Source organism: Pelodiscus sinensis, chromosome 4 (assembly GCF_052426305.1).
Source record: "Pelodiscus sinensis isolate ZL-2025 chromosome 4, ASM5242630v1, whole genome shotgun sequence".
NCBI classification, from domain to species: domain Eukaryota; kingdom Metazoa; phylum Chordata; order Testudines; family Trionychidae; genus Pelodiscus; species Pelodiscus sinensis.
In genome coordinates this window covers 136,310,881-136,336,879 of record NC_143055.1, presented here as the reverse complement: position 1 = coordinate 136,336,879, position 25,999 = coordinate 136,310,881, and the positions used below count along the sequence as shown (strand labels likewise).

The 25,999-nt window shown below is 41.1% G+C and overlaps 1 protein-coding gene across 4 annotated transcripts in view; it reads left to right on the top strand.

Annotated features, from left to right (window-relative positions):
- Positions 1-25,999, top strand: part of TNKS (tankyrase) — a 127,259-nt gene that overhangs the window by 5,959 nt on the left and 95,301 nt on the right. For all 4 annotated transcript variants that reach the window (XM_075929204.2, XM_075929203.2, XM_075929205.2 and 1 more), the window contains exons 2-3: positions 2,743-2,967; positions 22,764-22,859. In XM_075929204.2, coding sequence (XP_075785319.2) covers positions 2,743-2,967; positions 22,764-22,859 — 321 coding nt within the window. The remainder of the gene's footprint in view (positions 1-2,742; positions 2,968-22,763; positions 22,860-25,999) is intronic.

Sequence of the window (25,999 nt, the reverse complement as noted above, 5' to 3'; positions counted from 1 at the left end):
GTCCCGCAGCACTGCTCCTTGGCGCTACTGGACCAACCCGGCAGCACCCCAGCTGCTCTTCCCCAGGAGTCCTGATTCAGCCGCTGGTGATCAGTTTCAGCAGCGGCTGAATCAGGGCGCCTGGGGCAGAGCAGCTGGGGTGCTGCTGGGTTGGTCCAGTAGTGCCGAGGAGCGGCCGCGCTACTGGACCAACCCAGCAGCACCCGAGCTGCTCTGCCCCAGGCGTCCCCAAGTCAGCCGCTGCTGAAACTGACCAGCGGCTGACTACAGGAAGCCCGAGGCAGAGTTGCTCTGCCCCGGGCTTCCTGGAATCAGCTGCTGATCAGTTTCAGCAGCAGCTGACTTGGGGACACCTGGGGTTCTTAAGTTGAATCTGTATGTAAGTCAGAACTGGCGTCCAGATTCAGCCGCTGTTGAAACTGATCAGTTTCAGCAGCGGCTGAATCTGGATGCCAGTTCCGACTTACATACAGATTCAACTTAAGAACAAACCTACAGTCCCTATCTTGTACTAACTCGGGGACTGCCTCTACTGTGGAGCAATTACTTGCAAAACTCAAGATAAAAATTGTTAAAACAGTGTAATATTCATCAGCAAAACTGTCTTTAGAGACTTGAGATGAGTTTAATGTAACTCCTTAAATCAGCAATCAGTAGAATAAGAGTGGCTTTTTAGTTTGTATCAGGGGTGGGCAATAACTTTTAATGGGGGGCCACTCCAAGATTTTGGCAAGTGGTCAAGTGCTGCATTTCTGTGGAGGGGGTATGCAGTCTGGGATGGAGGTTGGGATGCACGGCAATCCTTCCCCCGCCCGTCACAGGACCCCTGCTGCACTTCCAGATCTCCCTCCACCAGCATGGTTCTTGCCTTCACTGCTAGATCTCCGTGCCCCTGGGCTCTCTGGTCCAGGAACATCTCGGATGTTGCTGTACCAGAGAGTCCTGGATTAGGGCGATACAACCTATACAAGTTTAAATTGTCAATTTTTATAAACTAAATGGAGCTGTCATAAATTTTCCAATAGGAACTAAATGTTTAGATCAGCTTGTTATCACTGCAGAGGCTATGCAGTAGAAATGGCCTTGCTGACAGTTCAATTAAGGAAAAAAAATCTAAGTTATAGCTTAGTTTTATTTCTGGTGGCAACCTCTTTAATGATTCCAACTCCGGCTCAGATATTTCCTGAATTAAAAAGCTTCATTAATAGAACTGGAAAGAAGACTTTAAAAAAAGTGCTAATTAGACTCTTGCTTTAAATCTTCAAAGTTTCATGCCATCAGTTAATTCTTCACAAAACTGAGTGAGGCAGATGGTGGTATCTCCATCTTGAAATTAGTGGGTTGAGGGAGGAACTTTGCTTTATTCAGTTTGACCTAATTTGCATGTGCAAGGGAATATCTAATAGCCCTTCCTTTCCTTTTTGTGGAACAGCAGCAATAGCTAGATTAAAGTCAGTATTGACTTTGGCCACGTTAAAGTTTTGTTAGTAGTACTCTTTGAAAAGGCATCCCAGAATGTATAAAATTTGGAGAAGAGTAGGCTGGTACTCAGGAGGGAGGTTGCCAGATCTCTTGCCCCAAAAATATAGTATTTTGGCTTTCATTTTCTTATTGGGGATCCCTCTGTGTGTGCATGCACTCTAATTGGAACCTTAGATTCTAGAAAATTAACCCTTGGATTGTCTGTGATTTTTAGGGTGTGTGATGTAATGATGACCTCTAGAAAGACATATTAAAATCCTCAGCATTCGGTAGCAACGCACTTTTATTTTCTCTTTGTGCTTTCACAGAGCACATTGTAAGAGTTCTGTACCTAACCTTGGAACATTTATGAACCCTAGTTAGCAGTTCTGGTTGCAGTTCTCCCATTGCATAGACTGCTACATTTCAGGGGTCTTTCCATTTGTACCTCTGGAGTGGTCATAGAACTGGTCTATCCCTTCATTTGCTAATAGAACAACAAACTTAACTCTAAATATTTTATTTTGTAATTAGGGATAGGTGGAAAAGTTTGCTTTTACTATTTAACTCTGAGCATTTCACTTAATCTTTAATTTAGGCCTTGTCCAAGATAGGGGACCCGTCTAAAAGAATGAGATTATTGTGCCACCTTCAGATGAAGAGTGCTTTATAAAGGCTGATATGCCTACTGGGTTTTCTCAGTAAGTGCCCCGCAGGAAGACACTCTCCTCCAGAACTTTTTTCTGCAAAAGGCTCTGAGAGCATGTGAGTTTAGGGGATGTTCTCTCGATTTTCTGACTGGTGTAAATATATCCATTTTCACTTTAAATGCATCTGTCAGGTGGGGAATGTGTTAAACAATGAATGTTAAGTATAGAAGCTTCAGAGGGTAGCCGAGTTAGTCTGTACAGAAAAAACAACAAATTGTCTGGTAGCACTTTATAGACTAACAAAACATGTAGATGCCATCTTGAGTTTTCATGGGCACAGCCCATTTCTTCAGATGACCGGAGATGACAAAACTCCGATCATCTGAAGAAGTGGGCTGTGCCCACGAAAGCGCATGATACCATCTACATGTTTTGTTAGTCTATAAAGTGCTACCAGATCATTTGTTAAGTGTAGGTCAGTGACCAAATGATTGAAATACAGAAGCTTTTAAAAATTGATTTATTTCTCATGTGGATGTTCCCTATTCCCTATTACTTACTAGCCCTACATGGATATTTAATTAGATTCTATGTCCACAGACATTTAACAAAGGTTTCTTTCTTCTTGCAGGTTTTGGAAGGAAGGATGTAGTAGAACACTTGCTGCAAACAGGAGCCAATGTTCACGCTCGTGATGATGGAGGGCTAATACCCCTTCACAATGCTTGTTCCTTTGGTCATGCTGAAGTGGTTAGCCTGTTACTATGTCAAGGTGCAGATCCAAATGCCAGAGACAATTGGAATTACACTCCTTTGCATGAAGCTGCTATCAAAGGGAAAATAGATGTGTGTATTGGTAAGTATTTATAATTGATTGCATTAATTTAGTTTAAAAATGCAAATACATAAACACTGAAATGAACTTGTATTGCTCATAATTGTAGTGCCTGTTTTCATTCAGCTAGAGAATGAAAGGGACCCATTACTTTTCTTTTCATTTTAAAGAAGGATTTTATTTTCTTTAGTAAAGAGATTGTAACCTAAAATTAGCTGAGTTACAGAATCAATCACCCAGTGTTTTCTAAGATTGTGTCTGGTAAGCTAAACTGGTACAGCAAGAACTAAATTTTGATGGAGGAGTAGTGTAATCCAGTTAATTTACAATCCCTTTACAAATTTGTAAATCCCAAATTTACCTTTTTGGCAGAAACATAGCATGAAAACTCAGCTCTTCCATTTTATTGGCAGAGTTCAAATAACATGGCTTTTTGAGCTTAAACTTGCCATTGAGGTAGTCTTCCAACTGAAAAAGGTTAACCTTTCATTTGTTATAGGAAATGAAAGGTTAACCATCTTACGACTGCTACTTGTAAAGCTTTGAGGGACTAGTTACAAGATAAAGTTGTTCAGCACAGTTATATATTTAAAGCAAGTGCTTTGACCTATAGCAAAAGCAATTTCAAATGAAGTTGAACATTTCAATAATTTTAAATGTATGTAGATTATCAGGGCTTGTCAAGCGGCAGCAAGCTCTGCTCAACAGCTGCGTGGTTTGGCATGCTGCGCATGCACAGACCGCGCTGCGCTTGCGCTGATCGATTGCGCTGTGGCGCCGTGTCGGCTTAAAATCTACTCGCCCCCGGTGAGTAGATTGACTAATTTGTTGAGTCCTGTAGATTATAATAAATACTTTTCAGTAATATTTCAGTAATATTTCATTTGATATGTTTTTAGCCTGTTTAGTAATTGTTTCTTCAAGCAGAATTTGTTATTTTTTTTTCTTAAATGTGCAGATTGGCTTGAAAGTTCCTTCCGAAGGGAAGACTTGTGAAATTGTCTGGTTGGTATTTCAGATCTGGAGGAAAAACACTTGATCATCATGTTGCCATATCGTATTACCAATCATTGTCATAAATTTAGAATCTTAGTTGTAATTGGAGAACATTTTATTATATGGACCAATTTAGATTTAAATTTAAATCTCCAGTGTTTGCTTAAAGACAAGTTAACATTAAAAATTTAGTAGGAAGATTGTTACCTGTTGATATGGCACTACTGGAGTCCTGTGTCCAGTTCTCTGTCAAAACTCCAAAAAGGCTGGTGTTAAAACTTGAGAGGTTCAGAGAAGAGTCCCAAGAATGATTTGAGAACTGGAAAACCTGCATTGTAATGAGATTTTAAAAAGAAGGCTAAGAGGTGACTGAATTGTGATCCATAAATATTTATACAAGAAGATACCTGATTCTAGAGAGCTCATTTAGCAGAGGATGGCATGATAAACTTGAAATCTTTACATCATGAATCATTGCCTTTCTTAAAAGGTATACTCTAATTCTTCCAATATTTAGGAATAAATCCTGGAATACTAGAACTGGAAGGGACCTCAAGAGGTCATCAGGTCCAGTCCCTTGCCCTTACAGCAGGACCAAACACTATATCCCTGCTAGATGTCTAGCTGACTTGCTCTTAAATATCTTCAATGATGGAGATTCCACAACCTCTGTAGGCAATTTACTCGAGTGCTTAACCATACTGACAGAAAGTTTTTCTTGATGTCCATCCTAAACCTCCCCTCTTGCAATTTAAGCCCATTGCTTCTTATCCTATCAACTGACGCCAAGGAAAAAAAATTCTCCTTCCTCTTTGTAATATTCTTTAGGTGCTTGAAGAAGGCCGCTTCGCCTAATCAGGGAATTGAACTTTGGGCCCTCAGATTAAAAGTCTGATGCTTTACTGATTGAGCTAGCCAGGCTCAATGATTCCATAAAATTTATGAAATATGGAAACATGCAGTGTACATTTTTTTCTACATGTGTTTGAAATGATTCTGGTGTGGTTTGATCAAGATTTAGACAACTTAGTATCTGGTCTGTCTTTTACTCTTTTTAGTACATCAGTTCCTATTTGGTCCCTGTCTCTTCAAATCATGTATGTAAATAACTCTGCAAAGCAGACTAGTATACATTTATTTATAATCTAATTTGCAATATTCCAGTTGCCATGTATGGTTTGTGTTCTCTCATCCTCCACCTAAGGGGAAAGAAATGTGATGTGTGGGTGCACTTCTCGTGTGGGTGCACTTCTCATGTGTGCACATCCTTGTCCAGTTAGATGAAAATAATGTCAATGGCAAAGCAATATAAAAATTTTCAGCAGAAGTATGCATCTCCCATTATAAAACTATGTAACAAATGAAAGACAGAGACCATTAGCAATCTTCAGATCTATAGTAATCACCATTTAGTTTTTGTTGGTTTTCTAGCTTTCCGATTTGGTTGATTTTATTGGGACTTTGAAAGACCATTGTTCATGAATTTTCTATGGCTCCTGGTTCACTGCTCTTCAATTACTATTTTAGTCTCCTGCCATATCACAGGAGCAGCATTCTCATGGTAAGGAGAACATGGACAAAGACATACACATGGGAGGAAGAAGAACAGACAGGGCAAGTGTATCGCATTTTACCATTCGGTAGATGTTCAAAACAAACAAGAGCCAAAATGAGTTGTATGGGAAAAAAGTCAGTAGAGACCATTTCTAAAAAGAGAAGTTGTTGGTTTACAGCAGATACTGTGGCATTCAACAATAAATTCTTGTGTGTTGTGGCAGTGTTTCAGCCTGTCAAATTTATGCTTTATAAAAAGCATGCCTGACTTGTTTAAGTCTACTCCCTGACACTGATTTGTACAGACCAATTTATTTTATTGCGGTTATATTAGTAGTTTACACTTTGGCTAAAAATAACTACTGTCCAGTGCACTTAGGCTTGGCAGAATCCATTTTTGTATCAGCATTTTTAAATTATTGAGGGATCAGAATTATTTAATGACAGCATAATTAAGCTGAATCGTTATAAACCATTAAAACATAAAATTATGTATTTTGACGTGATGTTGACAAAGTAAATTACCTTATCAACAAGCCATACCAGTTTTTACTATTCATTCACTAATCTGTTCATGGAAAGCCTAATTCAAAAGGTCAAAAAATGTATTACTGGATTTTTGACTGAAGCTCTCAAACAGCATTTTTATTACCTTTTCTATTTGCAGATTTTGATTATCATTTAAACATTGGTCAATATGTTTATGGTGAAGTCAGAATTTATTGATAAAAATTAATCCTCCCAAGCCTGAGAATATTGCAGAAATATATTCTCAGGTGGTTAGTCTTTGCTGTGCCATCACATTTTGCTTAAGGCATAAACAAGGCTCCACCATCCTGTCTACCACAGACTGGTATTTTTTTTAAGAGCAGGTTAAACAAACACCTGTCAGGGATGGTCTAGAGTGGTTGGTCCTGCCATGAGTGCAGGGGGTTAGACTTGATGCATCTCCAGGTCCCTTCCAGTACTAGTTCTCTATGATTACATAATATTTGCTTCATTTTTTTTTAGTTGATTAAATGCAATGAGTAGATCATTTGCCATTTAAAAATGGTTGGGAAGTTGAAAAAAGCAGAAAAGCTTGTTTTCCTCTTTAAATCTGAGTAAGAATGAGGTGGGAGAATTATCTACTAGTTCTTAAATCTTGAAGTACCAGGTGACCAGAAGCCAACAATTGAGCTCATTAACTATATACAGGCAGTCCCCGGGTTACATACAAGATAGGGACTGTAGGTTTGTTCTTAAGTTGAATTTGTATGTAAGTCGGAACTGGTACATATTGTAGGGGAAACTTTAGCCAAACATTTCTCCAGAGCTCAGTTTTATTCTCCCATACCTCACTTCCCTCAGTCCTTTAGTCTCAAGCTGAGGTGTCTGCTGAGAAAAGCCGCTCTGCGTCTCCCTGGTCTGCTGGGGGGGGGGGAGAGAGACGCTAGCTTTGCGTCTCCCTGGTCTGCTGGGGGGAAGCAGCTAGTGCGGGGTTGCCTCACCCCGTTTGTAAGTAGGGATCCGATGCAAGTCGGATCCATGTAACCCGGGGACTGCCTGTAAATACTTTTTTTAAAATAAATTAGTTTTAAATGCAAAATTTGTTTTGATAAACAGTGAGATGTCTTGTGGCACCTTAGAAGCTAACAGATTTATTAGGGGATAAACGTTCGTGGATATTCTAAGGTGCCACAGGATTCCTCATTGTATTTGCAAATACAGACTAACACAGCTAACTGAATTTTTTTCTTACGTGTCCAACACATTTAGTGTAGTCTAGTTAACTAATAAATACAGTTTTAAAGTGACTGTTTTTATGCATTTTAAATTGAATTCCAGTTTACATCATTAGACTCTACTGGCATAAAAATAAATGTAAAAGTGCATGCTACACAGAATGAAGTGTGCAGGACAGAAGTATATAAATGTAGATTTTTGTTGCAGCTTTCATAAGGATTGTTTTCATAATAAGAGGGAAATGATTTTAAAAAATAAAAACTAAACATTGCAGTTTGGGAGCTGTGTCTACCATACAAGACTGTTCTAATCAGGGAGTTGAACAGTTAAAAAGTTTGTTTCTGTTCTAGTTCAGGTTCATCAATATTTCCTAATTCTCCAGTTCAGATACTAATTTAGAAGGATTGTTTGGTAACTGGTTCAGCCACTCCTGTTTGAACGAGTTCAAATACATTTCTTGTAGATTATTGTAATATTTTCTTATTCTTACATTATAATGCCTAGTAAAAGAGTATTTATTATTGCACTGTTTAGGAACTTTCACCACAGAATGTCATTCAGAAATTTTTGTCTACAAATATGTGTCACATTTTCAAATTATGAGCTGAGGTGATGAGTTAAACCATGCAATATCTATTTTTCCTGTCGTTGGCTGACCCTCTCCTTTGTCCTCAAGGGTATGTCTGAGAGAGGGGTAGGCACAGCCTCAGGTGTTTGGGTGGGGGGGAAGGGGAATGGCAACTTGCTCTGGCCATGGTGCTAGTCTGAGCAATTCACTGTGCTGAGTTGGTTCTAGTTGTTTAAGCTACTCAACTCAAAGATGTAATGCAACTGAAGCATTGGAATATTCTTGTAAGATTAGGAATAAAAGAAAAAAATATTACATAGTTAATTTGGAAATAAAGGAAGTTGCGTTTCAGATCATGTTCAGTTCTGGTTTGGTGATAAAATCTCTGAACTGCTGTTCATGGCTCAGCTCCCTGTTTTTAATTTCTAATATTACTTACTCTCCTTCCTCATGGGTTTGACCTTTTTAATTGGTGATTGTCTCAGAGACAGCAGTCTGAACAAAGCTGCACTTTTAGACTTCAAGGCTTTAACCCTTCAGCCTCAATAAGTAAGGTGAGTTAACTTCAGCCTCTGTTTAAAACTTTTAAAAATAACTTATGCACAAAAAAGTTAGTAGAGGTTTGCTGCCCCAGACTTTTTTTTAAACCTGCTGTTAATTGTGTGTGTGTGTGTGTGTGTGTGTGTGTGTGTGTGTGTGTGTGTTGCTTCTTCACCTCAGAGGGATGGTCCCCTACTTTTAAGTATTTTTCATAAAAATACATATTTTTAGGATACTTAGTGTTGCTTCAAAGGTTTGTCCTTTTTAGATTGCTGTAGTTTGTAGACAACTGAATCCTAAAAGTAGTATGGCTAATTCCATGTGTAATCAAGAATTGGGCTATCTCCAGGAATAACTCGTCATATTTTAATGTGTGAGGAAGTGTCTAATGGCTAAAACAGGGAATTGGAATAGGACTTCTACGTTTGATTTCTGTACCTACTACTAATTTACCCTGTGACCTTAGACAAATTACATGGCTCTAAAATGTTGATCTACCTCACTGTGGTATTGTGTAAACCTAGAATTATATTTCTATCATAAGCCTTGTTGCTGGAGTCCAAGCAGTTTTGCAGATCTCCTATTCCTGTTGGTTTTGCCTTTTCTTTGGTCTTTGATGTTTGCATTTTGATTCTGGCACTTGGTGCCCAGGGTTGCACTCTTGATCTCTCAAGTGACACATTGGTAATATAATTGACATCATTTATTTGAATAAAATGTAAACTAGTAAACCTTCACTGGCTCTATTCTCTTAAAAAAATCAGAGCCAAGCAATAAAAAGAGCTGGTGTCCTTAATTTAAAAGTAGCTTTCAGTTCTGGTTATGGATTAGAACATAAATTGTTCAGACAGTGAGACTGCAGTTGAGATTTCTTGCTGTTAATAAATAGTATAATAAAACAAATGTTGAATGTGTAATAATCTACAGAATTATTGCTTGCAAGGAAGACTGACTTAATACTTTTGACATTGGCATAAACAGTGAGGACCAAGCCTGTAAAATAGGATAAGTTCATATCACTCTTTTCTGTTTTTCTTGTTCGGTTTAATGATGCAGGTTGATTACAATAAATGCTAGTGGTACAACTGGAAACAAGACACAACTGCCACACTATTGGTAAAAAGTATGCGTTTTTGGAAAGAAATATAAATCCAATATGGTTAACCAGAATGCTTTAGATGTGGAAATTGAAAACTAGTACTCTTCTTTGAGTGGCAGTTGCATATTCCCACTTTGAGGATGCTGTGGCTTCAGTCAGCTCGCCTAAAGGAACCAAACTCTCAGAGTCTGTTGGGACACTCACATGCTCCTCCCTGTCTGTTCCCAAATGTCCTTGGTGCATGATAAGATACTGGATTGCCTTCTATCCTTCCAACCAGATTGTGCAACAGACCAGGAATTGCTTTGCAAAGAACCATCTGGATCCTTCATGGATGTTGCCCTTTAAATAACTAATACCTTATAGTTTTAGGTGGCATAGAAATTAGAGGTTTTATTTTATTGTCAGTCTAATCCAACACTAATAACTTTATCTTTGGAACCTAGAGAAGTGATAGATCTGAAAGCATGGAGACCTAACATCAGTATTTCCAGTGTTAAATGTGCACACGCAGTGCATTAATTGTCTCTGAGAGGGACATTTACTGTCTACGTGTTCTGAGTGTCACAGTTTTACACTGAGGGCTAGAAAAGAAAGAATAGACTGCAAGCCATTCTGCAGCAGGAAACCCTTGAAGTAAGACCCGTCGGCTCAGGGGCGAGATGTGACTGAGAGAGATTCTAGGCTGGCTTTGACACCAAATGCCTGAATCTGGGACTAAACATTATAAGGTATGTGTGTCAGTACCAACTTTGGTCACTGACCCAACTTCAAAAAATGAAGAGAAAAAAGAAACTAAATCGTTAAGTCAGGAAGTCAAGAAGAAAATTCCGTGGGGGATATGGCCTCCCGCTAGTGGAGACATCCCTCAATTGATGATCACCCCAAATCTCATTATCCTGGAACTGGGCAAACTCATTTGCTGTAGACACTCCAGATTGTGGTTCTAGTACTGTCCATGTCTATAGTCTTGGATCCTGATAGTAATGTTAGATCTGATAGTAATGTTTGTGAATTGCTTAAAGGTGGGGCTGAGGGGAGGAGAAGGCAAGAATAGAACAATGGGCTCTGGCTGTTCTAATGTGAAGCAAACTCAAGTTCATCTGATGTCTCCCTATAACTGGGCCAGCAAAGACCAACTGTGGGAATCAACTCATCTGTCCCCCTAAGACACCATTCACTACCCCAGCTAGTTATTTTTCTCTGGGTCTGGGTACTTTGGTGTGTACAGCTTCGTTTTTGAATCCTAGATTACACTGACGTGCCAGAGGAGAATCAGTTCAAGGACAACCTTGATTCTAGCTTTTGTTTAGGGTGAAACTTTTAGATTCTCAACTGTTCCTTCAAGAACGTTTACTGTGAACTGGATCTGAACATTAATTATCAGTTGGAATGGAGAATGTCACTGTTATACACTGACTTACTGGCAGCCCCAACCTTTCATTATGAATCCACAACCGATAGAAGATGGTAGCTACAGCACCGATGGAACTGGCTTTCTTAGGTCTCCATATCATGTAGTGCCAGTTATCTGGTAAAGGCGCACACATGCCTTTGTATCTATAAGAAGTTTTTCAGAGGATGGAGAATAAATAGCCTTTCAGAAGTTTACTGATTTGGGCCCTGGAACAGATGTCCAACAGTTGCCCATTTGAAAATGTAAGCATTTCATCAGCCATTTCTCTATACAAAGATTCAATGAAGGAAGTCCTGGAAAGGATCAAGGGCAGAAGATTTTATTCCAGGTATTTCCTGATACTGCAGAAGAAGGGAATCTTTGTGCAGTCCCACACATAAGAAAGTTTAACAGATTTACAAGTTATGCTTTTGGATGTTGACTTTAGCTTCTATCATTGCCAGCCTTGCAACCTCTTTCAGACTCAGGGACTTACAAGAAATCCAAATAAATTATTTCAGTTACTGCAGAGAAATCCTGTTAATAGGTTTGGTATTAGAGTCTCAAGAAAGCTAAGTGTTCCTATGGTGGCAGATTTCAGAGTGTAACACTGGCTGTACATACCTTGTGCAAATCTATGGGCATGTTAGCTGCAATGGCATTGGTAACATGACTGGTACCGGATGAGGGAATTTACTGGACATGGGGAGGTCGTTTCTGGTCCTTGTGCTGCTGGCTTTCTGGCTACTTCCCCACCTCCCAGCTGAGTTGCACGCCACCCGTTTCCCTTGCCTGACCCTCCCCTCCATCCTAGCTGGGCTGCGCTTTGTGCCCCCTCCACTGCATGTATTGGGCTCCTGTTTCCCCCCCCCCCCCACCCCTCCTGCAGTGTGCTGGGACTCTCTGATCCTGGAACATCCGTGGTCCTTCTGGACCAGAGACTTCCAGTTTATAGTGATGCAACCTGTAATGCCTTTTTAGCTCATTATCATATTCAGGGCTCGACAAACCGCAGCGAAAACCGGTCACCAGCCCCGCACTGCGCAAGCGCGAGACCCGCACTGCGCATGCGCAAACTGCTGATGAACGGGGCAACAGACTGAAATCTACTCACCCATGGGCGAGTAGATAAGTGGATTTGTCGAGCCCGATCATAATCATTGTTTGTGATTTTGATTATCTGCAAGCAGTTCTGTCCTAAAATATCTAAGCCCAGTATCAGTTCAGTGATCTTGTACTTGTCTGGTATCATTATGTACCAGCTCCCTTTCTTTATTGAACAAGCTATTCCAAGTTCCCTAAAATCTAGGGCAACTGTTGGGCCATTTGATGTACTGTATGCTAAGGGACAAAGCCCTACTTTACTTACACTGATTTGCCTCAGCCAGTGGTTTACAGACTACAGGCCTGTAGTTCCTTGCCTTACTGCTGAGTGAAATATAGCCTAAGCTAGCTTTATGGGCAGTGGGCAGATTTCTTCAATATAATTTAAGATTCGGGTATGTATCGCATTTCTTATTATTCTTTGAGTTATGAATCTTTGTCTGGAGAACGCTGTATATCAGAATTTCAAGCTGCCCTTTGGGAAGGGTAAAATGAAGACCAATCTTCAGAATTCACAGTCCCATCCTATAATCCAAGTCTGGTGTTAGAGAAACATGTAAAATAGAAACAGTTCTTCAATCCCAAATCCCTTCGTAATCTTGTTTTAATGAAATAAAGGCCACTCTGTGAAGAAAGTGTGCGAGAATGATAAATCTTGCAGCCTATCCTGGACCAAGGAGAAACAGGCATTCTAGGAGAGAGCAATGCAGAACATTCCTGGACAACAATCCTGTCCCTTAAATCAGTACTCAGGTTGAGTGCCTCTCCTGATCACAACAGTGCTGTGGGCTAGATGCAGGAATCACTAGGTGAAATACTCTGCCCTGATTTATTTACAGATTCTAGGGACAGGAGGGATGCTGGTGATCCTCTAGTCTGACTTCCTGTGTGGCACAGGTCAGAGAACATCACCAAAATAATTTGTGGAGCGTATCATTTAGAACATCTAGTCTTGATTTAAAAATCATATGGGCTGAAGAATCCACCAGTTAAATTGTTCCAGTGGTTAATTACACCATGAAGTCAGACTAGATGATCACAACGATCTCTTCTCATCATATGAATTAAGGACCTTGCTGAGTTGTGGCAGGTTTTTGGATCAAGTGATGACACTGGTCTTTGGGGCTATGTATGAGCTCCATGATCATTGCCTTTCAAATTAACAATGGCCCTGCTCAGATATCAGACGCATAGTGCCGTCCAGCTAGGACTTAGCTGTTCTAGCAAAGGTAGGAGCTCACTTGTGAACAAGTAATTGATAACTGTATATGATATAGCACTTGCATTAATCACAAACTGAAGAATAGGTTGAATATCCTGTCTGTAGACAACCTGTGATCTTCAGAGAGAATAAAGTTTAAAAAAAAGGAGATAAAATATCTTGAGATTTAGCGCCCCCCCCCAAAAAAAAAAGTGCCTTTTCCGGTCTTCTGTCACAGGGACTAATGGGTTGGAGTTCTTTTTACTAGGATTCCAACTTTCTTGGCAGTCTAAACCTGCTCCATTACTATTTGACATCAATTCATAATTTCTCTAAGCAGTGTTTGATGTCGTGGTAACTACCAGTTCGATTAATCCCTTTTTATAAACTGATAAGATAGGTGCTGAGGAATGAGAGCTGATTTCCTTTTCACTCTTTAATGTGTTAAATTCTTACTTTTTTCTCCCCAGGCCAGTTTTCATTTCAGGCTTCGTAGCCTCTTAACTTGCGATTTGGGTAACTGAGACATAAAACAATGAATTTCAAGCAAGAAGCTGTCTTATTTGCAACAAAAAAAGTTTCAGAATTCCAATAGTTTGAAGTATAGAAATAGTTGAGATAAAATATCTTTAGTCTACCTAAAAAGTGTGAATTGCATTTGGACTTCAGTGTATTGTTTGGTTCTTTTTAAAATGCTGCGTGAAGCAAGCCTTTAAATCTTCAGATAAATGTAGTTTGGTAATGAATGATGCTCTAAGCTAGTACCTAGATTTGTGTGCTATCAGGTTCTGGGTAGCAAAGTACAGCATACCTTGGAGCTATAATCTTCTAGAGGAAAGTAGTAGAGAGTAATTTATGCTGTGATTCAAAATGAATTTGGAAAAAATGTCAACTTCACAGCTAGATCTTCAGGGAGTAGACGAGATTTCATTTTGACAGTGATGTTTTCCTGAGTCACCATGCTGCATGTAGGGAGAAGACACCAATTCTAGCTTGGGAGAGAGATGAAATCGTCACAGGGCAGTAAAGTAAGTTTAGTTTCTTATAAAATCTCAACCTGTTAGCTGCAATAGATTATACAGCCTCTGATATGGAGGCAGCAGGAAAGGAGGAAGGGGGGCAGATGGCTGCTGACTCACTGTGCGCACTGGCTCTGGGGAGCCGCTTCCTCTCACCCCTCCTGCATATAAACTAAGGATGTTAACTAATGAGTAACTGACTAGTTGAATAGCCAATGGAATTTCCATCAACTACTCAACAAGTTCGACTGGGGCTCTTGTATATTCCAAAGGAGGAATGTGGAACTCCGTGTGCAGCCTGGGGTCAATGGGAAGTCCCGCTGACTCTGGGCTCCATGAGGGCACTTACCCTTTGAAATGCACAAGAGCCTCCAGGTTGCACATGGCCAGTGGGGCTCTTGTGCATTTCAAAGTGGAAGCGCCCTCATGGAGCCTGAGGTCAGTGGGTGACTCAGAGTCCTCAGCTGACCCTGGGCTCCATGCTGTGCTGCCTCTTAGAAATGATCCAGCAGAGCCCGGGATCAGCTAGGGACACTCCAACTGAACCCAGACTCCGCACGGCATTTCTGCAGAACCCAAGGTCAGCTGGGGACTCCAGACGGTCCTTCAGATACCCCAGGCTCAACCCGTTTAGGGCTTATAGGTCATAATCAAGACCTTAAATTGTGCCTGGAGACATACTGGAAGTCAGTGCAGCTGCTGGAGCACTGGCATAATGTGCTCTGTATAATGAGTATTAGTTAAAACTCAAGCAGCCGCATTCTGGATCAGTTGAAGTTTCTGAAGGCTCTTCGGAGGCAGCCCCACATAAAGCGCATTGCAATAATCCAGTTGGGATGTAACGAGCATGGATCACTGTGGCCAAGTCATGCTTGTTCAGAAAGTGTCGCAGCTGGCGGATCAGACAAAGCTGCACAAACGCACTCCTGGCCACCGAATAAATTTGGTTCTCAAATGTTAAAAAAGGGTCCAGGAGGACTCCCAAGCTGCGGGAGAGTAATCCTTCGTCTAGAACAGGTACCACGCCGCATTCCCAAACAGATGGCCTCCTGATCCACAGGACCTCAGTTTTATCTGGATTCAACTTTAGTTTGTTTGACTTCATCCAGTCCATCACTGCCTCCAGACACCAGTTTAGATAGGTCGCCACCACACCTGATTCTGTCGTCACAGGGAAATAGAGTTGGATGTCATCTGCATATTGATGGCACTGTCGTCCTCAAACTCCTTACAACCTCCCCCAGCGGCTTTATGTAGATGTTAAACAGCATAGGGGACAAAATGGAATCTTGTGGGACCCCGTAGTACAATCGCCATGGGGTTGAATAGCAGCCCCGTAGCTCCACTTTCTGAAGGTGTCCCTACAGGTAAGACTGGAACCACTGCAGAACAGTGCCTCCGATACCCAACTCTGCCAGGCATTCCAGAAGGATACCATGGTCGATAGTATTGAAAGCTGCTGAGAGGTCCAAGAGAATCAACAGGGATGCACTCCCCTTGTCTGTCTCATGGCGTCGGTCATCTACCAAGGTGGTTTCAGTTCCAAAACTCAGCCTAAAGCTAGACTGAAATGGATCTAAATATTCTGTTTCTTCCAAGAAAACTTGGAGTTGCAGTGCCACTGCCCGCTCGAGTACCTTGCCTAAAAAGTGAATATTAGCAACTGGGTGATAGTTATTCAAATCATGTGGGTCCAGGGAATGCTTCTTGAGTACCGGTTTTATCACTGCCTCTTTCAAGGCGGCGGGAACCATCCCAGATATCAGACGCATTAATAATCCCCTGGACCCAGCCAGTCATCCCTTCCCGGCTAGATTTAATAAGCCATGAAGGGTAGGGGTCGAGCGAACACATGGTTGGCCGCATTCCTTCAAGCAACTTGTCTGCATCCTCCGTCTGCAACAACTGAGACTGTTCCAAAGAAAAATGACTGGAACAGTGGTGCGCTCAACACATTCCGTACCCCCCTTCCATAGCAGCCAGAGTCCAAATCAGACCAGATGCGAGCGATCTTATCTGCAAAATGCTTTGCGAATAGATCACAGCCGGGAGCCAAGAGCTCCTCCATTTTTGTCATAAGTACCAGACTGTAACAGGCCCCGCACCACTCTAAACAGTTCTGCTGGACAGCATGGTGTGTTAAGGTGCCCAGAATCATTGAGGCTGGGGACAGGACCAGAACAAGGAATAGCACGTAATTGTCTAAACCTCATTCCCCTTAGCTGGCCAGTCCCGATCTGACTGCCATATCTTCCCCTACCTGTCACAACTGGCACAATGCCATCTGAACCCTCCTCCTTAGCCACCCCATCTGTGCCACAACACATAACAGGTGCACAGTACTTGCTGTGGTTGCCGTAGCGTTTCCAAACCTCAGAATGAATCTGGCCCAGATGAGTATGTTAATGTTTATCTTCTACTGGGGAAATATGGTGGCTAGTGAGAGAGATTTTGGAAGGGATGGGGTAACGAATCTGAGCTCAAGTCAGCTTACTTGGACTCCCAGTGCTTGTGCTGTGGAGCGATGTGGACATTCAGCCTCAGGCTGGAGCCCAGGCTCTGAACCTGGGTGAGGTGGGATGGTCTTGAGTCCAGCTCCTGCCCAAAGTTGGGCACCTACACTGCTGTTTTTCACACTTCAGCTTGAGCCCTGTGAGTTGAAACCTATGGACCTAGGCTCTGAGATTAGCTGCCAAGTCCTTTCTGTCTGTTTTTTTTCTGTGTACCCTAAGAAAGGCAAAAATCTCCTCTCTCCCATTGCTCCCTCCCACCAAGGAAAAAATGGAATGTAGACAAAAGGAGTTGATGATGGGGAGTGGGAAGGACATACACAGATCAATACTAATGAAATTAAATCTTTAAAGGAGAACAGAAATGAACAAAATCAGTGAGGTAAAAATGTACAGTGGAAAAACATGATGAAGACTGATTTAATTAAAGTCATTTGATGAACATCAAAGCTAACTCATTTGGAATAAACTTTCTTTATATGTATTGCAGTTGAGGAAAGAAACAACTTAATCTGAAAATCATTTGAGCAGTAACCCCTACAGGGACTTCTGTGTTCCTGGATCACAAGTGTCTTGCTAAACTCTAACACTTTATTGGCTAGTAGCTACTTCTGTACACTCAGACATCACCCGACTCAAAACAAAATCCTCATGACAAATAATGGTACTAAAAATGACAAGAATTTATGCCCATGGTGAGTATATACCAATTCCTCTCTCACCTAGTATGCCCAGTACATCACACCATCATTTTTCTGAAGGCCCCATTTGTTTTTGTAGGATTGTGGAAATTCTTTTATAGTTAAGATAACTTTATGAATGAGTTGATGCTGTACTCCCATACTTGAGACTTCAGATAGCTCTGGAATGTTGTGAGTGATCCAATCATATATAACTGTGTTTCATTCCTGGCTGTGCCACTGACTTTTTAGGTGGTACAGGGTGAATCATTTACCCCAAAATATCACAGTTGACCACTGTTGGTTCCTTATTTCTGGTTGCCTAGGTTGGGGCATGTGGTGCCAGCTTGGCAGAAATGCCGATTGCAAATAGTAGTTGTTGATGCTTCACAGTTCTCAGCATCAAGGCATTGTGGTAGAATGAGCATAGCGTGGGAATTCAATTGTCCTCGTCTCTGTCACTAGGTCACATTGTGGCCTTAGGCTCTTTAGTATGGGCTGCAGGCTATAAATAGCTTCACCTTAAATTGATGATAAAGTGGGAGTGAAAACAATATTATGTTGACGAAAGTCTGCATGTGAACAGACCCGTAGAGATTCTCTTTCACCAAATTAGAAGACTACTTCCATTTTTGTTTTAATATGTTAGGAAAGCTTTTATTGTGTCCTGCCAGGGAAAATTTGGAAGGGTAAGAATACTCTGTTTAAATGTGAAACTATTTACTCAGTGTTTTTAAATTATAGATAACTTTTGACAGCCAAATGATCAAGTTCAATAGTTTTGAACTGTAAGGTTAAACTATCAAAATAACCATGCCAAGTGGCATTAGGTCAAGTGCGTAAGACACATCTACGCTTACAAGCTTACAGGAGTACCGTTGCCACTGTAAGAGCACTCCTGTAGATGTGGTAGGCTGATGGGAGAGAGTTGTACCATAGACATAATAAAATGAGCTTTGTAAGTGGTGGTAGTTATGTCAGAGGAAAAGCATCTCCACTGACATTACGCTGTACACACAAGCACTTCTGCAGGCTACAGATATGTTGCCCAGTGGTGTGTTTTTTACATCCCTGAGTGACAGTAATTTTGCTGACATAAGTGCTAGTGTAGACATAGCCTTAATTTTAGGGTTCATGCTGGTGTTTCAAGTTGGGAGTAATCTGATACACTTAACAGTTGTAGTTCATGCTCTTGAAACCTTTGGGGAGGGGAGAAGGAGAGAATCACACCTTTCTGTAAATTATCTGTTGAACTGAATGCTGTAGTAAGACAGTACAGTAAAAGAAACTTCTTATGTGTCATGTGAAGAAATGAGGCATCGGTGAAGACCAGGAATTTGTGTAGGTTATGACGATGAATGCAGTTGAATTCTATGTTAAGCTTTTGGATAGCATGGCTTTATTTTATAGTTAAGTTTGTGGAGTTTTGATTTCCTCATATTTTATTTAAAGGATCAGTTGAAAGAAAGTTGCTTGGACTGGTTTTACAAAAGCTTTTGGAAAAGGCCTAATAGCTAGGTCATATTGTTTATATTTATTGTATTTTGACTTCCAGACTTTTAAGAATGTTTGAATTAAATACAGACTTGAAAGGGGTTATTGTCTAGTGCTGTTTCTGTATTGTGAGGCTACAGAATGGGATTTCTCTCAGTAGTGATTCTGCATTATGATGCCATCTGTAATTGTGTGATTGCATACTATTTTCCCCCCTGAGCACCTCCACCTCTGCACACTACGAGACCTGCTCTGGGAATAAATCAGGTTGTGTAGTGGAAAATGCAATTGTCTGCAGGACCCCTGTTTTGTGTTGCTGAATTTGGAGGGGGTGTGGTGAATGAAATAGAAGATTACAGGAGGAGAAAAGATGCTCTTCATGATTAAGGCACCAGAGGGAGAAACATGCATTGTCAGTGGGTTTTGCAGATGTCTGCTGGTGAAAGAGAGACTAGGAAATGTTGTATTCCATTCCAGGTTCTAGAAGGGAGAGTAGACTCCAGTGGTCACAGACCCTTCTGCCTCACTCTGTTCCAGTCTCCCCATCTAGTCCGTCCTAATCTCCATACACTCACCTCACTCTGCCTCCCCAACAACTCTCCTCATTTCAGTTCCAGTCTCCTTTCCCTGTCAGCCCTGTTTTCCCACTGCAGTTTTCCTATCAGATTTCCAGTCACTTCCCACTTCCCCCTTCCATTAACCCTGACTACCAGTCTCTCTTTCTGGAGTCCTTATTTAGTCTTGGTCATGCACCCCTTTTAACCCCTTTCCAATCTCAACCCCCCCCCCCCCAAGCTCCTTGTCTGTCTTCTTGCCTAGCATGTTCAGTCCCCAGTCTCCAACCTCTTCATCTGATTCCCCTCACCCCCCACCCCGTCCTATTCTATCCCTTCTCTGGTCCAGCTCCCAGTCTCAGTACCCTTCACTGGCTCTTCGTACCAGTCTTTTCCCTTCCCCAAGTTCAGGTCTTGTTTCCTCTGCATCTGAGAGGGGTTGTTTTTTCCTTTTGCCGGGCCTATTGGGGTGAACATTAGCAATGCAGACTGTATCCTTTTTCTCTGTTTTTTTTTTTTTTTTTTTTTTTTTTTTTTTTTGGCCGTTGCAACCAGGATCAGCGGTTGCAGGAAATTCTAACAAGTTTCTGCTGACCGTATGCTATTTAAAGGCTCACAATGTGGCCAAATTTTGAGTTTCCTGCCCAGAACAGCAAAAGGCACATCTGACACCAGGATCCATCTCCTCCTCCCACTTTTCAGGTACCTGTTCTTCTTCAAGTGGCCCCGTGGGTGCTCTACTCTAGGTGTCGGGTCCCAAGATTTCTCATAGCTGTGTTCCACCAGCTCGCGCATGCATGCTTCCCCAGCGAGGCGTTCGCACCTTTGATCAACTGCACATGAGCTGGCAACTGTCAGTTCCTCTCAACTGCCTCAGGTTGTGGTCGGAGCTCCCTGAGTATTTCTCTTCAAAATGTTTTCAGTCAGTTTTTGCATATGTAAATAGTTAAATTTGTTAGTATTAGTCGTGTTCCTGCTAGTTTGTTCTCCTGTTCATAAGAAAGTTTAAAAAAAAAAAAAGAAGAAAAAATAAGTTTTTTTCCTCAAGCCACTTCTCTTAATGCTCTGCGCAAAGCGCTAAAAGTGAAATTGACAAGGCTTCACATGGGGCTTATACAGGCATTTATTCTGTATTAGTTTTGAAAATGCCTGGATCGACTGGTTTTAAAAAGTGTTTGGCATGCCGTGAGCCCATGCCAACGGCTGACGGCCATGGCACCTGCATTAGGTGCCTGGGGGAAGCTCATGTCCCTGAGAAGTGCTCTCACTGTAGAAAATTGACATCGAGAGCCTGGAGGGAGCTGGAGATGAAGATAAGAATGCTGATGTTCGGGAAGGCGTGGCAGCCTGACCCTATCCCTCCCACAGCCACAAAAGCCCCCGAACAAAAGCGCAGGGCGGCTTCCCCAGGACCAGCCGGCTCAAAGCGATCTAAGCTATCCCCAGCGCGATCCCTCCCTTCAGCAGCTGCAACGGCTTCAGTGGCGTCCAAAATGACCCCCGGGGGGTCTGGACAATCTGCCGGGGCAGCCATCAGAGAGCCCCCACCGCCGAGAGCGGCTTCGGCGCCGGCATCGGGAGCGGCGCCGCAGCTAGCCGGCAAGTCTGCACTGACCAGCCGCTATGCACCAGCTTCAGCGGAACCGGCTATAACAGCGCCTGCCTTACTGGCCCCGCTTGTGGCGGCACCGTCTCCTTTGGCACCGGGCTCCGAGGCAGAAGGTCTTGATGCCTCAGCCCCGGCACCACTGCTGACTCTGGCACCGGACACTCTGCTGGCACTGACATCAGCGCAGCAACAGCTGCTTTCCCCGGCACCGCTCCACTGCCATGCGGTGCCTGGCTCTCCTGTGGCTGTTAGGGCGGAAGACACCTCCCTACATAGAAGGGCGTTATCAAAGACTCATTATAGAGACAGAACCCTATCTCCAGATATTTCACCGCGAAGGTACGGTGCTTTGATGTCATTCTTTGAAACAACAGGTGAACTACTTTTGTTGAAACTTTCATCCAAGAGTGAGACAGTTGCTTGGCATAGGAAATGTCAGGCTCAATTATTAAAGTTTAGCAAAGTTATAAGCAACCAATGCCAGGATTATCTTACACCCATATGTCAGGAGCACCTTCAGTATAGGTGAAGCTCTGATCTCAGTCTGTTATAAAGCAGTGTTTGAAGAATCTCTCACTGGTTATATATAATAATTATTGACTGGCTAGTTTTGTGTTGGATCAGTTAATCTTCTTTTTCTGGAATGCTGTCAGTTAAACATTTAGGGTTTTATCAGTTACAAGATTAAATACTTCACAATATTTTTTCATCCTGAATCCATGGTAGTTCTGCTGCTTCATGACAAGCATTGTTGCTTGAGCTGCATCGACATCTGTTTTTCTTCTTACCTATAGCGTCTTTGAGACTGATTCTTCACTGTCTTGGACCCTCTACTGTCATTCACAACTTTGTAAAGTAGGTCAAAATGGTCATTCAGAATTGGTGGCATTTACTTACGTTGCACAGTATGGAGGGCAGTGGACATTTGGGCTCCTGACATTTAATATTTGATGTAGAGGAGTGGACTTCATTATTGGCCATTTAATTTTTTAGGAAATGTTTTGGTCTTGAAAGTAAAAGGTCTGAACTGGTATTATTGCAGAGATATTTCTGCTTATGGTATCTTAAGTGTGGAATATCCATTTCCAGTTTCTTTTAAAGGTTCTTATACATGGCAATTCTCTATAGAAATATCCTACATGCCATATGGTTGTCTACTGCTCTCTGCTTCAAATGTTTTTATGTAATTGAATTTCTTTTTGTTATGGTGGAAAAAATATTGTGGAGGGTAATAACTTCTGAGCATCCACACTGCAGGGTACCAGAATAGCTCAGATAACCTATTTATTATATTTCCTGGACACACATATTGTGGTAAGGTTTTTCTGTAAGTGGTGAGCCACTAAAAGCCTTGAGCATTACTACTGTTCAGAAACAGAAGGATCTGGATATTCAGCAGTAAAAGGAGCAGCAGCAGCAGCAACAGAGGTAGTAAAGACCGAGCAGGTTCCACTGTTAGTGTATTTCATAGTATGAGTCAGTATGTACACAGCTTCCTAGATAGCTGCCTGCAGGAGGGAACCAAAACTGTGTATTGAAAATTATTCATGTTTCATGATTATGATGCTGAGTCATGTGATCTTTACTGTACCTTAAGTTGCCAACTTAGCTGTGCCGAAAAGAGGATCCTTTGCTGCAGTGTATCATAAAAAAAAAAGAGAGGGTGTTGTGCAATGTGTGTATGCCTACACCATGACGAGGAGACCCTTACCAGTAAATAATCTGTGTATCCCTGAGGTAACATATTGTTTCTGCTTTCCCTGCACAGTGCTGCTGCAGCACGGAGCTGATCCAAACATTCGGAACACTGATGGAAAATCAGCATTGGATCTGGCAGATCCTTCAGCAAAAGCTGTACTCACAGGTAGGAGAGAGAAGTTTCTGTTGAATTGTCTTCCATAGTTCATTATGTATATATATTGTTTCAGCCTGTTAAACCCTGACTGCCTTTCATTTTTCTTTAACATAAAAGCAGTAAAAATGTACATGTCATTATCAGATTAATTTCTGAGTTGATGTAGCTGTCATTAACTGCCATGCTTACAAAGGGTTGAATTGCTTATTTCATTTGAGATGATTATAGCATTAGAAAACACCATTCGTTATTCACTGCATTTTTATCGCTAGCCTTCATATAGGTTGAATTGCAGCCTCCACTCCCTGCAAAAAAAAAAAAAAAAAAAAGGTCATTTACTCAACAGTGAAGATCTTAAAACAGTCAAGGACATTTGTATTACTATAATAATAGCTGTGATCAGAAAGGTAACTTGCTACTTTATAGCTTAAATCAATATTTGCTATAGATTTGTGTATTGCTCTTCCTCATCATTAGCCATTTAGGTATAAAAGTGATGGGTGACACACTGACTTCTTTTTGTTTACTATTAGCCATTAAAGAATACTTTGCACATTTGTTTTTTACTAAAGTCATGTTATTTTTATGCACCTGTATTTTTATATATATTATTAATTATTTTAAAATATCAATGTTCTATAAAATTAGAATTCTATAAATGAATTAATATGTCCAAAGTTTGCTTGCATTTTGTGCTGCTTTTGTTTTGAGTGAGTTTTGGAAATACAAGTTTAAAAGGAGATAAATGTGGCTATAAAAACATAATTGGTCTGGGGATGAGATTCAGCAGTTGACTATCATTGTCAACAACTAGACATTTTCTTCTAGTGTTGTATTTGTCTTTGCCCCCTTTTGTATTGACCAGTTAATTTGTATTTGATATGCAAATACAAATCCCATATCTTCCTCTACACATTGATATTTAAGAAGGGCAAATAGGTCTCCCACCACATTTGGTCAGAAAACCCTTTCCCCGTTTCCTTTTTTTCCCTCCAGTGTACTATTATATGTTATCTCAGGCCACGTCTCCACTTACTGGAGGATCAACACTTTTTTGATCAATCCTTCAGGGTTGGATTTAGTGGGTCTAGTTTTTCCCGTTGATCCCCCCGCCGCCCCGCTGTGGGGCCGCTCCAGTGGGTCGAGGCAAGGTAAGTCAACTTCAGCTACGAAATTCACGTAGCTGGAGTTACGTATCTTGCATAGATTTTTATCTGCCAGTGTAGACTTGGCCTCAGGTTCTGGAGTTTGTGGAAGAAGCTCTTTAAACACATGATTTAGTTTAATTACTCTTGTTTGAAATTTAAAGAAACTCCTGCAGTGTTAATGTTAACTGTGCTAATCACGTTAATCTGATTTTTGTCACTTAATAGAAGGCAAGGTAGTAAAGACACTACATAGAGGTAGGATATTTATGGAAATCAAGGCAACTTTAAAATAAACTATCTAGGATGGAATTAATGGGAATGGAAAATTTAATTACAAGCAACATTGACAATTTTTAGTTTTGGGGCCACTGATTCATGTCAGGTTTTCTGGCTCTCCCTACAGCCTATTCAGGTGTCAGCAGTAAATTTTGGAAGAGCTCTTGCACATGGCTCATATCCATTTCAAGTAAATGAGGATCTTTTTACATATTTCAGGGAGCACTGGATCAGATCAATGTGTGCCTTTGGCAAAAAGAGAATAGTCTGTAGCAAGTGAGCCTGGACTGGAAGTGGCGTTTTGGAAGGCTGCAGACTCTTCCTGGAGTAAACATTGTTTGCAAAATGGAGCGTACAGTTCTCCCTTTTCTCTTAGCACATGATTGCCCAATTGTTGTAGTACTGAGGGGTACCTTGACAAATTGATGGAAACGAAAGGCCTTCACCAAAGCCGCACATAAACTTCAAATTTACATGGAACCAAATTTGCTTGTACTCTTCCTTTTTAGATTTATAACACAGTTTTTGTTTACTCTCACTAATGGTGAGAGCTTGCAGTTCCTTGGTTTTGTCCTAAGGGTGGCTCTTGGCTACATTTTAGCCTTTAGATTATATATTATGCTTCTGTGGTCCTCCTTGTACACTGGAAACACATTGTACTTTCAGCTGGGATACAACAAACTTAATAGGGTTAAAAAGGGTGTAGGTAAATTAGAATTTCTTTATTAATGACTTAGTTTTGTGGCAGTTATTCATCTGCATATACTCTCTGTTAAGCTTCTGCTTTCCCATGTATTTCCAGCGTGTCACATCTTATGGGGCTCTCCTCTGACTTAAAGGGATTTGACAGAAAAGTTTAGTGGCTTGAGTTTCACAATAGCTTTTGGCAGTGACAGCCCACCTGAGATCAGATATTACAGTATTTTAGAAGGTATTGCTTAGTCAGAGGAGTACTAGGTTACACTTCATTTACATTTTCATTTGTATGTTGCATGATGGAAATTTTGGAGGGGCTCAGTGTTGATCTACTCTGCTTCTATTAAAGGCAATGGCAAAAGTCCTTCCTGACTTTAATGGGAGCAGAGTTAGACCATTTGTATTTGAAAACTCACCCAAACCTTCATTATGCCTGTACCTTTAGAGAACTCACTTATTAAAGCAATGTTGATTTATTGCTGCTGTTCATGTAGTGTTTAAGTATCCATGCGTGAAATATGGTCACTGCTGCATAGTCTATGGAACATTGAGATTCCTCTTGCAAGCTCATTTAGTTGCCCAATGAGTTTTATGCATTGATACATGCTTTGGGAATAAACTTTAGCAGTGAACTTTTTGTGAATTACAAATTAGAGAGAGAAAGTGAACGGAGAAGTTATCAATAACTGGCTAAGTCATAAAAGAAATGTTTTAGCCAGATTTATGAAAGAAGAAAAACCTTACATTTGCTCAGTCATGGGAGTCGCTCATACTTTCTTTCCATGTAATATTAGGCAATTGTCACATCCACAGTGGTTCCAGTTTTTTCATCTCCCACGTGGGGGGAAAGGTATATCGTGTGAGGACTTCAGGATTGACTTCCAGCTTCTCCTCTTCTACATTTTCTTAAAATTAATTTTTATACAAAGAAGATAAAATGCAAATGAGGGACTAGTTTTATGATGGAAATGACATTCTAAAGTTTGTTCTAAAATTGAAACAGCCTAAACAGTTGAATTTCTCTAACAG